At 43.2% G+C, this 10,662-nt stretch overlaps 2 protein-coding genes across 4 annotated transcripts in view; one reads left to right on the top strand and one right to left on the bottom strand.

The window, feature by feature from the left end:
- Positions 1-2,230: 2,230 nt before the first annotated feature.
- dhx30 (DEAH (Asp-Glu-Ala-His) box helicase 30) overlaps positions 2,231-10,662 on the top strand; it is a 16,787-nt gene continuing 8,355 nt past the window's right edge. Inside the window, exons 1-19 of one of the 2 annotated variants that reach the window (XM_040020957.1) lie at positions 2,231-2,432; positions 2,628-2,764; positions 2,865-2,975; positions 3,063-3,317; positions 3,408-3,557; positions 3,637-3,789; positions 3,877-4,344; positions 4,943-5,326; positions 5,418-5,487; positions 5,588-5,692; positions 5,792-5,967; positions 6,044-6,250; positions 6,350-6,431; positions 6,508-6,701; positions 6,785-6,944; positions 7,050-7,207; positions 7,452-7,555; positions 7,638-7,777; positions 8,081-8,694. In XM_040020957.1, coding sequence (XP_039876891.1) covers positions 2,261-2,432; positions 2,628-2,764; positions 2,865-2,975; positions 3,063-3,317; positions 3,408-3,557; positions 3,637-3,789; positions 3,877-4,344; positions 4,943-5,326; positions 5,418-5,487; positions 5,588-5,692; positions 5,792-5,967; positions 6,044-6,250; positions 6,350-6,431; positions 6,508-6,701; positions 6,785-6,944; positions 7,050-7,207; positions 7,452-7,555; positions 7,638-7,777; positions 8,081-8,328 — 3,474 coding nt within the window. In that variant the 5' untranslated portion in view covers positions 2,231-2,260 and the 3' untranslated portion in view covers positions 8,329-8,694. Of the gene's footprint in view, positions 2,433-2,627; positions 2,765-2,864; positions 2,976-3,062; positions 3,318-3,407; positions 3,558-3,636; positions 3,790-3,876; positions 4,345-4,942; positions 5,327-5,417; positions 5,488-5,587; positions 5,693-5,791; positions 5,968-6,043; positions 6,251-6,349; positions 6,432-6,507; positions 6,702-6,784; positions 6,945-7,049; positions 7,208-7,451; positions 7,556-7,637; positions 7,778-8,080; positions 8,695-10,662 lie in introns of those variants that run through there. The other variant, XM_040020963.1, reaches the window with a different exon arrangement.
- The window catches only part of LOC120726962 (alanine aminotransferase 1-like), a 7,103-nt gene continuing 5,167 nt past the window's right edge, over positions 8,727-10,662 (bottom strand). The window contains exons 7-10 of one of the 2 annotated variants that reach the window (XM_040021034.1): positions 9,543-9,717; positions 9,274-9,429; positions 9,050-9,162; positions 8,727-8,868 (exon numbers count right to left, since the gene is read on the bottom strand). In XM_040021034.1, the coding sequence (XP_039876968.1) occupies positions 8,778-8,868; positions 9,050-9,162; positions 9,274-9,429; positions 9,543-9,717 (535 nt within the window). In that variant the 3' untranslated portion in view covers positions 8,727-8,777. The remainder of the gene's footprint in view (positions 8,869-9,049; positions 9,163-9,273; positions 9,430-9,542; positions 9,718-10,662) is intronic. The other variant, XM_040021042.1, reaches the window with a different exon arrangement.

The raw sequence follows: 10,662 nt of genomic DNA, 5'->3' as shown, positions 1-10,662 counted from the left end.
TTTTCACATATGAAATATGAATATGAAATATTCCAGATAAAACAAAATTTAATGTCAGATAAAGATAACCCAGGTAAATACAGAATGCAGTTTTTAAATAATTTATTTAAGGGAATAAAGCTATACAACCCTACCTGGCCCTGTGTGAAAAGGTAAATGGCCCACTTGTTAAATTATGAATTAACTTAGAAAACAGAGTTCAATTTCACTAACCACACACTGACCTGATTACTGCCAGGCCTGTTGAATCAAAAAGATCACTTTAACAGAACCTGTATAACAAAGTGAAGTATGCTTAAAGATCATGCCACGATCTAAAGAAACTCGAGAACAAATGAGAAACTGTTGTTAAGTTTCCAGATTGATACAAGTGGATGACATCTATCTGTCTATAAAGGTTACGTCACATCTAAGGCTTTGGGACTCCAGAGAGTAGACAGCCTACCAAAATTACTCCCAAGAATACATCAGCGCCTCATCCAGATCACAAATGAACGCAGGACAACATCTAAAAAAACAGCAGGCTTCAATTAAGGTCAGAGTTCATGATTCAATAATAAGAAAGAGGCCAGGCAAAAATGGCATCCATGGGGGAGTTCAAAGGTTAAAACCACTACTGGCCTCCAGAGTCACCCTGAACCGTAACACATACACTGAACAGTTTATTTTGCAAAAATATAACAAAGTTCTGTTGTTGTTTTTCACATGGCATGCTGACTTGCTTTCACCTCCTGCACAGACTATTGTTGTCTTTACTGAACCACCCCACCAGTCACTTTAACTGCAGACGCTGTGATCCACCACCTGCTGTGGTGTAGCAGGGGGCTAAAGATCACAACACCAATCAAATCGAATGCATAATAACTGAGTATTTAGAATTTAACAAAGATGTGCCACACTTGACAATAGCAGTGGGCCTTACTGTAGAGACGACCCCACCCTGTGATGTAGCAGGGCTGGTTGTGGGTGAGAGTAGCATCATGTTGTGGCAGGCAAGCCAGCTGAACCTCATCCCTGATAGTGGTTCTCTTCTCCAGTTTTAGTAGGGCAATTTCATTCCTGTGAACAAGGATGAGGAAAAAAATAGACTGTGTCATTGTTTTCCTACAAGTTAAAGAGTAGAAAGCAACACCATATCCACACGACACACAGTTCCATTTGGGGTGTATGAATTTTTCAATGATAATGAACTATTCAGGTCCCTCCTCTTTGTTCATGTCATGCTCAGCAAGAACCACCCTGTATGTGTAGAAACTGGAATTGAAACGAAAAAGGGTTTCAGTTCATGTTTATGACACTTTTTTTAGTATTCAAAACGGCTGCTTATATGTGATCTGGCCATGAAAACACCAAGAACAAATTCGCTCTCGTGTGATGCAGTGTGCTGCTGTCAAGACCCAGTTAGGTGCAATTATTGTCCCTCCACAAGTGGGTTAGAAGGACCGCAAAGAAACCTGAAAGTAAAGGAAAACTTTGAGATTTGGATCAGAAATCACAATTTTGTAAGAAGGGTCTGAGCTTTACTTCTACGAAGGCTCAGATCCTTCAGTGTTAGCAGCAAGATGCTCTATATGTTTTATCAGTCTGCTTTTGCAAGAACCGTCTTCTTTGCTGTAGCAAGCTGGAGTCCAGGCATCAAAGCAAAGGACACAAACAGACTGTACAAACTCATCTGGAAGGCAGAGTCTGTTTTTGGCATGAAGCTCGCCACCCTGGAGGAGGTGAACAGTGACAGAATGCTGGCAAGACTGCTGGCAATCATGGACAATGACTCCCACGCCTCCATAACACACTGGACAATCTGAAGAGCAGTTTCAGTAATGGGTTCCTTCAACTTTGCTATCTGAGGGAACGTTACAGGAGGTTGTTCCTTCCTGTTGCTATCAGACTCTTTAATTTATCCCCGTGGGTCACTTTTGTGCACCACAACATATATTTTCACACATACTTGTCCTATTATATTTATATGTATATTTAGATTTAGATTTATACCTATATCTCTATATTTATCTATATGTCTTAATGTTTATTTATTAATATCGCCATTTCTACACTCATTTTGTATGAGTGCTTGATGTTTGTTGTATATCTGCTGCTATGACAACTCAATTTCCCTCTGGGATTAATAAAGTTTTTCTGATTCTGATCTGCTCATGTTTTTACGAGGCGCTCTAAAAGATGCAGTTATACTCCCTGCCACAAGAGGGCGTTTCATGAAAACAGCTTGTAGAGGAGCCGAAGAAGAAACTTTAGTTTAAAGATGGCGCTACCCGGTGTTTTACTCGTGCGTTTGAGAGCGCTATGCAACATTGGCAAATGCGTTCACAGTGGCTGTAAAACAGCGTCTGGCTTGAGTAAAGAAATGCGGTGGTATGGGACCAAATCTCCAAGCTTTCAGATGAATGCGACATCTTATTTCCAGAGTAAACGAGGTGAGTGAAGATGCCGGTTAGCTAACGGGTGACAGCTCGGCAGCAGCGGCGCTAAAAACTCAAGGGCACGTCATTTAAAAGGTTATGGTTTGTGCTTGTATTTCGCAGTCTTGCTTCTTTTGTCTCATATTTGGACTCCCATGTATCCACTGCCGACAGTCACCTTTTACAATTTTTATTATATTTACTATTTAGTCGATAGCAGACGCCACCTCCTGAAGGAGTTTCCAGATCCTAAAAGCCTCCTGCACAACACCATCTCACGGTCACTGGGAGTCAGCGACCTCTCTCAGCTCATCCAGTACAGTTGCATGGAACATGCTGGTGTTAAGGTCAGCGCTAAAGTCAGAGCGAGACAGCATTATTGCTTTCACTGTACATGTGACAAAATCCGTTGATGGTGTTAAGCTTTCTGTTGGGGCTCCTCTGTAGAAGGCCACTGTCACGCTGCAGTGGCCCTGCAAGATAGAAGAGGAGGGTTACGGCTCAAAGAAGAGCGAGGCAGAGCAATTTGCAGCAGCTGCCGCTTGTCAGAAGCTCAGAGTAAGCTGAAAACCAGCATGTGAGTTTGCAGTATACGATATGTCTCTTTCTCCCCTCTCACCGTTCTTTGATTGTGTTTGTTTACAGGAAATGGGTGTGATAGGGCCAAACAACCAGCTCCCCAGGAGGAGAGCTGGCCGAGGGAGAGGAGGGCTGCATACACCTCTTCATGATAATGAGGATAATTCCTGGACAGGTGATATCTACAGAGGCAGAGCAAATGACCGGGCACCTGCTAAAGAGGATGACTCCAATGTGTCAGAAGCTCTTTCCTTGTTTCCACAACCTAAATCTCTGTTGAATAGGGTTATCCAGGTGGCCACATCGTCCAACAATATCTGGGTTTGTAGTTCACTTTGTTTTGGGCGGTAACAATCTATCCTCTTTAAACTCAATGTGCATTGTAAGCTACTATGTGACTTATTACTGCAGGAGCTACTGCAGTTCAGAACAACAGGAGGGAAGCTAAAGAAGTGTGAACTGACTCTGCTCTGGCCCGAGGAGATGACATTCACAGCCAAAGCAGGCAGCCGGGCGGCAGCAGAGGCGGGAGCTGCTGCACTTGCCTGCATGAAGCTAAAGGTGAGTATTTGTCGAGAACTACTGTATCTTAACAAGTCAAGATTGTACTTAATATATGCATCTCACCTGCTGGTTACAGGAATTGGAGCTGCTGGATAAGGACAACAACCCACTGACACATGCCAAGTATCATCGAGAAAAGGTGAGGGAGGCTGGAGAGAGGGAGAGGCGCCCACTTCCATTGGAGATTCCAAAATATCTGGAGCAAAGCGTGAGAGAGTACCTCACCCAGGTGAGTCTTGGTACAAGGAGGATTAGTGGTGTTTGACTGAGTTTTGACAAAAATGTAAGTTTCTGAGTTTGCGCATTTTTCTAACAGTACCCAGTGACAACAGAGGTACAGAAACTATGGGAAGAGGAAGAGGCAAAAGAACAGCAGACAATAAACCGGAATGATGAGGAAGAGGAGGATTTTATAACAGATGCCATCACAGGCAGGCCGTACAGGCCTCTTTCTGAATCTGAGGCTCAGCAGCTCAGCATCCACCTGCAGGAGAGATGGAACAGAGCGAACCCCGAACTGAGCCTTGAGCTCCCGGTCGACGCCCACCGTCAGCGTGTGATCTCAGCTGTGCAGGCCTCCAGGGTAGTTGTGATTGCTGGAGAAACGGGATGTGGCAAGACAACTCGGGTCCCTCGTTTTCTGCTGGAGGATCGCGTGAGAGGGGGCAGCGGGGCTGAGTGCAACATCTTGGTAACCCAGCCTCGCCGGATCAGTGCTGTGTCGGTGGCCCACCGTGTTGCTCAGGAGATGGGTCCAGCTCTGAAACAGTCTGTAGGATATCAGGTTAGGACAGCCGCATAGATTATACAATATCTTACTTGAACACAAAACGATTTGTTTTGATTTCTCTAATAAGAGAAATGTATTTGCACAACTTCAAAACTTTGTCTTGTGCTTTAAAAATTAAGCTTTTAAAACTTTTTATTCAATAAACGTATTTGAAATTCCTCTCGACAAAGCTGTTTTTGGGCTCCCACAACAAAGTGCTCTAACTTTAATTTCAGTCATCACTGGGACATAAAATTATGTCATAGGTGTTTTTGTTATTTTTGATTTTATGAAGCTATCTAGATTACAGTAAAATGTTTGATCTGCCTGCACCTCTCTCTAGAAAACTTGAGCGTTGCAGCTCATGCAATGACTACAGATTTATATTAAAGTTCTAATTTTTGAGGGCCTTCCTTATGTCTATTGTTTTTAACTATTTTCTGACATAAAGAGTAAAAAGTAGAATAAAATAAACTGGCAGTTTTCTCATTCTACCACATTGGTTTTGTAACTGAACCCTTGAATTATGGCTGGTAGCGTCGCAAGGATATGAAGGGTTGAGTTAATCTTTTCCATAGTAATGCATAATATTTGTATTATCTTTCTCCTGTAGGTGAGACTCGAGAGCCGACTCCCAGAGCACAGTGGAGGAGCGTTGCTCTTCCTCACAGTGGGCGTCCTGCTGAGGAAGCTGCAGTCAAACCCAACCCTGAAGGGAATCAGCCACGTGGTGGTTGACGAGGTCCACGAGAGAGACATAAACACAGACCTGCTGCTGGCTCTGCTGCGCACAAGCCTGAATGAGAACCCTGACCTGAGGGTCGTTCTCATGAGTGCCACTGGGGACAACCAGAGGCTGGCTCAGTACTTTGGCGGCTGCCCGATTGTAAAGGTGCCAGGGTTCATGCACCCAGTACGAGAAAAGTACCTGGAAGATGTACTAAAAGAGATGGGGCGTCGGTCTCAAGTCCCAGAAAGGGCGAAGACGGACAAAGAGGTGGAACTCACATCTGCCACATTTTTGTTTTTCACACATTTTCTTTTTTTTCCCAAACTGATGAGTTGCTCTGCATCTTCTTCTTGTTTAGAACGATGCCACATCGGATCTCGATTTAGTCGCTGATGTCATCGAACACATTGACAGATGTGGAGAACCAGGTGCCTATTTTACCAAGCTGTTAATTCACTTTAAATAATAGTGTTTGAAATTTTGGGCAGAGTCATATTTTACAACAACTCCTCTCCCCTCGTTCTTCAGGTGCAGTGCTGTGTTTCCTCCCGGGATGGCAGGACATAAAAGCTGTTCAAGAGAAGCTTGAGGAAAAACCGCGCTTCTCCTCTGGCTCCCAGATGATCCTGCCCTGTAAGTAAGGAGATGGATTTCCAGAGGCCTGCTTTTTGGCCTCTGGAAAAAGGTTCCCCACCTATAACCGGTTTATAATTGGTTCTGCTTTTCTTTTAGTGCACTCAAGTTTATCAGTGGCTGACCAGCAGGCTGTGTTCCAGCGCCCCCAAGTGGGACAAAGAAAGATTGTCCTGGCCACAAACATTGCTGAGACCTCAGTTACAATAGATGACATTGTTCACGTGGTGGATGCAGGAACTCACAAAGAACAGAATTATGACCCAAGGACTAAGGTTAGTATTGACATTTGATTTTATTCCAGGAAAATGTCAGCAAAAGTAATCTCTTTATTTATTTATTTCGCCCCAGGTGTCCTGTCTGGATACAGTTTGGATTTCCCGTTCAAATGTTACACAAAGAAAAGGGAGAGCAGGCCGGTGTCAGCCGGGACAGTCCTACCACCTTTTCTCAAGAAAACAGCTGGAATCCATGCCTCCCTTTCCCATCCCTGAAATCCTGCGCATCCCACTTGAGAGTTTAGTAGTGCAGGCTAAAATCCACAGTCCAAACTCAAAGGTACAGGAATAATTTTTTCCCTGTTCTTTCTTGTATCTGTATTTACATTTTTCTTCTATTTTATATTTATTAATGGCTTATCATTTTTGGTGCTTGTAGGCTGTAGATTTCTTATCCCAAGTATTGGACAGCCCAGAGCTAGAGTCAGTGAGAGACGCTGTCCGTAATCTACAAGATATAGGTAAGCGCGTCTTTACTCGTCTTTGCTCATCTTTACTTGTCTTTACTTGTCATTTTGATGCACTTTTGTTTTGCAGGAGTCCTGGACAGGACCGAAACACTGACTCCATTAGGGGATCGTGTCGCCTGCATGTCATGTGACCCACGGCTGGGCAAAATATTAGTCCTGAGTAGCATGTTTAGATGTGTTCTGCCTATGTTGTCTGTAGCTGCCTGTCTCACTAGAGACCCTTTCCACAACAGCTTGCAGAACAGAGCACTAGTCAACAAGGTGAGATGTCTTCACCATAATACATTTTGCCATATTTTTGTTTGCTAAGCTGTTACTGAGTCGTCTGCTTTCTGTTTGTCCAGGCCAAAGAGGCTCTGAGTGGCTCAAGCTACAGTGACTATCTGGTGGTCAGTAGAGCTGTTCTGGGCTGGAGGAAAGTTCAGCAGGACGGCAACCGAGAGGACAGGGATGACTTTCTGGAGAGACACACCCTGTCCAAGGCCAGCCTTCGTTTTATAAACGGTCAGTCTTTTACACCCTGTCTCAGTCCACTTTTGGAAGTTAAAAATCCCTGCCCTTCTGTTTTTTGCTAAATTCAAATATTTCTGTCATCTGATCCTATTGCAGGTCTTATATCTCAGTTCAGTGATAATCTGCATGACGCCGGGCTGGTTTCTCATCCCAGTGACTGCCAGCGTTACACCTCTCTCTACAATGAGCACAGCAACCAGGATGAGCTGCTTAAAGCTGTGCTGCTGGCTGGGCTGTATCCCAACCTCATTCAGGTACATGGCAGCTACCCAGACTGACTTTCATTGCCTATATCCTGCTATAATCCCCCCAGGGACTCATAGTTATCTCTGTATGGGCTAAAATGGATACGTACTCATTTGTATGGTAACAGTGATGTAACGGTTCTATAAATCTACTTGAGCCTTTCTTGGTTAAAGCTGTATAGGTGTTTGTGTTGAATCTGACATTGCATTGCATTTAAATTAGACCTGGTTTGTTTTGTTCTTTTGTTTTTAGGTGAAGAAAGGTGTTGTGACTAAAGGAGGACGCTTTCGTCCCAACAGCATTTCTTTGCGAACACTCAGTGGGCCAGTGCTGCTTCACCGCTCCTCAGTGAACCGGTCAGAGCATGCCCTAAATATTGAGTTGCATCACAAACAGACTTGATGTGCATGTAAAGTTTGTTCTCATTTTATATTGTAGTGGGAAAGAAGACCTCCCTAGTCGGTGGTTGACCTTCTTCAGTGCCATCAAGTCCAACGGGAATGTTTTCATCAGAGACTCTTCTGCAGTCCATCCACTCGCTCTGTTGCTACTTACAGACTGCGATATCACAGAGATGGGTAAGATGTTTTCTGCTCTCCCTAAAGAATGCATTTGTAGCACAGGTTGGAGGATGGTAATCTGACTGAAGTCCTTTGTTTGTGCACGTCTCTGATCAGCTGAAAATCTTGTTGGTTTAGATGTGTTCAAGTGCTGACTAATGCTTTTGGACTGTTATGGAGTGCTACAGTAAAAATGAAATTATTTCAGCTGTGCAAGTCTGTCTACATGTTTGTAGTTTGCATTTTAGACAAGCACCAAAAATGAAATCATCCCTCTGCATTAGCAGACTTGAATACTACTTTTCTTTTTCTTGTGACCAGTGCATGGTGACAAAATAGAAGTATCATTTCCTGGACGATCTCTGGTGCGCTGTGAGCTGCCGGTTGAGACGTGGGAGCTGCTCTGGGAGCTACGCACTTCCATTCAGACCATGCTGCACCGAAACCTCAACAGCCCCAGTAACACAAACGCTTCTCAAGATGGAAAGCTCATCTGTTTACTAGTAGAGCTGCTGAACAATACAGATTCAAACCCTCTTGTTCACAGCAGTGACAGTGAGGTGGATTGATAAGACTGAGGGTTTTCTACATGTCTGCTGGCTCAGACAGATTAAGTGGCTGATGATTTGCTGCTTTGACATCACTTTTTCTTTTTTTTCTTTTTTTTTGTCTTTGTTTTAGTGCTGGGTTCCATTGTGAAAGCACGGAATTTGTCAGGAACTCCTTAAAGAACACACTACTTTTTTTTTTTTTTTAATTTTTTTTAATTTAATTTTTAATGATGGCTGATGTGAGGCCTCATTTGAATTTGGAACTTGTAATAAATGGTTAGTTGCTTTCTGAAAAGCTGAAGCTGTATCTTACTCTAATGGGTAGTGACAAAAGATGGCTGACCAAAGATTGTGTGCAATAAATGTCATATTTATTAAAATCAACATCGCTGTTTCAAAAATGGTTTGATTTTCTATATAGAGTTATGGGATTACAGAAAAATTAAACTCCAATGGGAACTTTGTCTTTAAGAAAAATCCTTCATAAATGTCATGTGGAAGCTGCTCAGGCGTCTCAGTAATTCCTCCATGACGTCCTGAGGGACCGCGATGCAAAATCTGCAGAGACAAAAAAAGACTGAGACTTGGACCATGAAATGAATCCATCTGCAGTCTAAACACAGACTTCTTTTAACAATAGAAATGATTTTTCTGTTTCATACCAAAAATAAAATTGCTTTATATAATATCTATAATTTCTCAATGATGTACTTTGAAGAGTGCCCGACTTGTGTTGTACCTGATGTGGTAGGTGCCCTCCTTTTGTCCGTACTCCCAACCAGGACCGGTAAACACTCCACCTTCTTCTAGCAGTCTCGTACAGTAGAATGTGTCTGGCTGCAGTCCTAATTCCTGAAATATCCAAGGAAAACAAAAACACATTTCAGGAAAATGAACCAGGAGAAAGTTCAAAGGGCTTCAGCACAGATTATGTAATACATCCTCTTGCATTTCTGCTGTAACCTTGGCTTTCTGAATAGCTTTTGGTGTGAGGTGCAGTCTGGGGAATGCAAACAATCCTCCTTCAATGGGTGGGCAGCTGAATCCCGGTAGGCTGTTGACAACCTCGATGACTTTCTTCACGTTATGAACCAGCACAGTCCTGATCTGCTCAATTTCCTGCAGAAGACATCAGCTTGTAGAAAATGGCAAATTCTTTATCAAATACAGCTACAGCGCTACATGTAGTTGGTCGTCCTCAGCTAAACAAGAGTACAGTTCTCAGGTCCAACCTGTTTATAGAGCAGGTACGAGGGGTCTCCTGGCTTTGGAGGGTCCGTCATCAGATCCAGGGCAATCTGACCTAAAACTGGTGCACAAGCATCTTTGGAGAACAGTGTGTGGATGTATTTCATGACAGCAGGATCCAGATTTACCAGCTGGACATATCCAGCACGGAGACCACACCTAATGAAAGAGACTTACATGTAGAAACAACAAAAAACGTAGATGTTCTGGAGCTTTGCTTCTCATGATCACTCTCAGTGGATGACCAGTTTATCACTGAATTTGATTTTTTATTTTCATTTCACACTATCCCTACCATCCTCCTCTGACACACCAACAACCTGCACGCCCTTCTTTACTACATCCTATGAAGATTTCTTTTTTACTTCCTGCCTGCCAGCTCAAGGGGACTGGTACATCAAAGGGAAAGCTCAGGTTGAGCAGTTTGGAGACATAGTTTGAGACCGAGATGGTTTGGACATGTGCAGAGGAAGGATAGTGGATATACTGGACACACAACCTTCCTTTTCACTCTTGCCATGAAATGCATCCCCATGCTCTCCACCCTGCTTGCACTCTTTTCTTCACCTCTCTTTTGCATTCATCCACTAACCTTTGCTCCTTGCAGCATCACTGTTACACCTGTGATGCTTTTAAGTTCCGCATTTTAGCTTGTATAAGAAGTGTTTAAACTTACAATGAGACTCTGGTTAATGATCTCTTTGTTCATACCAGTCTAAAGAAAATCTCCAAAGCTATTTTAGCACACTTGGCACTAATTTGCATGAATTTCAAAAAGACATTTCTACAAATAACACCGAAAATATATGTTAAACACAAAAGTGTAATTGTCACGATGCAAGTCATGCAATGCAATCAACTTTGGAAGATTTTACCTGACAGCCATAAAAGACTGACAGACAACATGGGCACCCAAGTTTGTGAATGTGATAACTCGAGAACAAAGTGATGTAGGAGTTTTAAATTACATTATAGGTGTATCTACTAGAAGGCTGAGAGGTGCCACTAACTGCCGCCGGTATCAGGGTAACCATTGCACTGGTTAGCATATTAACTTGGCTGCAAGGAGGTTCAGGGGTCAAACCTGCTGACCAGCTGGAGTCT

The sequence above is a fragment of the Simochromis diagramma genome, unplaced genomic scaffold (assembly GCF_900408965.1).
Source record: "Simochromis diagramma unplaced genomic scaffold, fSimDia1.1 OVJJ01000205.1, whole genome shotgun sequence".
Taxonomy (NCBI): Eukaryota; Metazoa; Chordata; class Actinopteri; order Cichliformes; family Cichlidae; genus Simochromis; species Simochromis diagramma.
The sequence above is the reverse complement of the archived record's forward strand: the minus strand, read 5'-3'. Positions and strand labels throughout refer to the sequence as shown.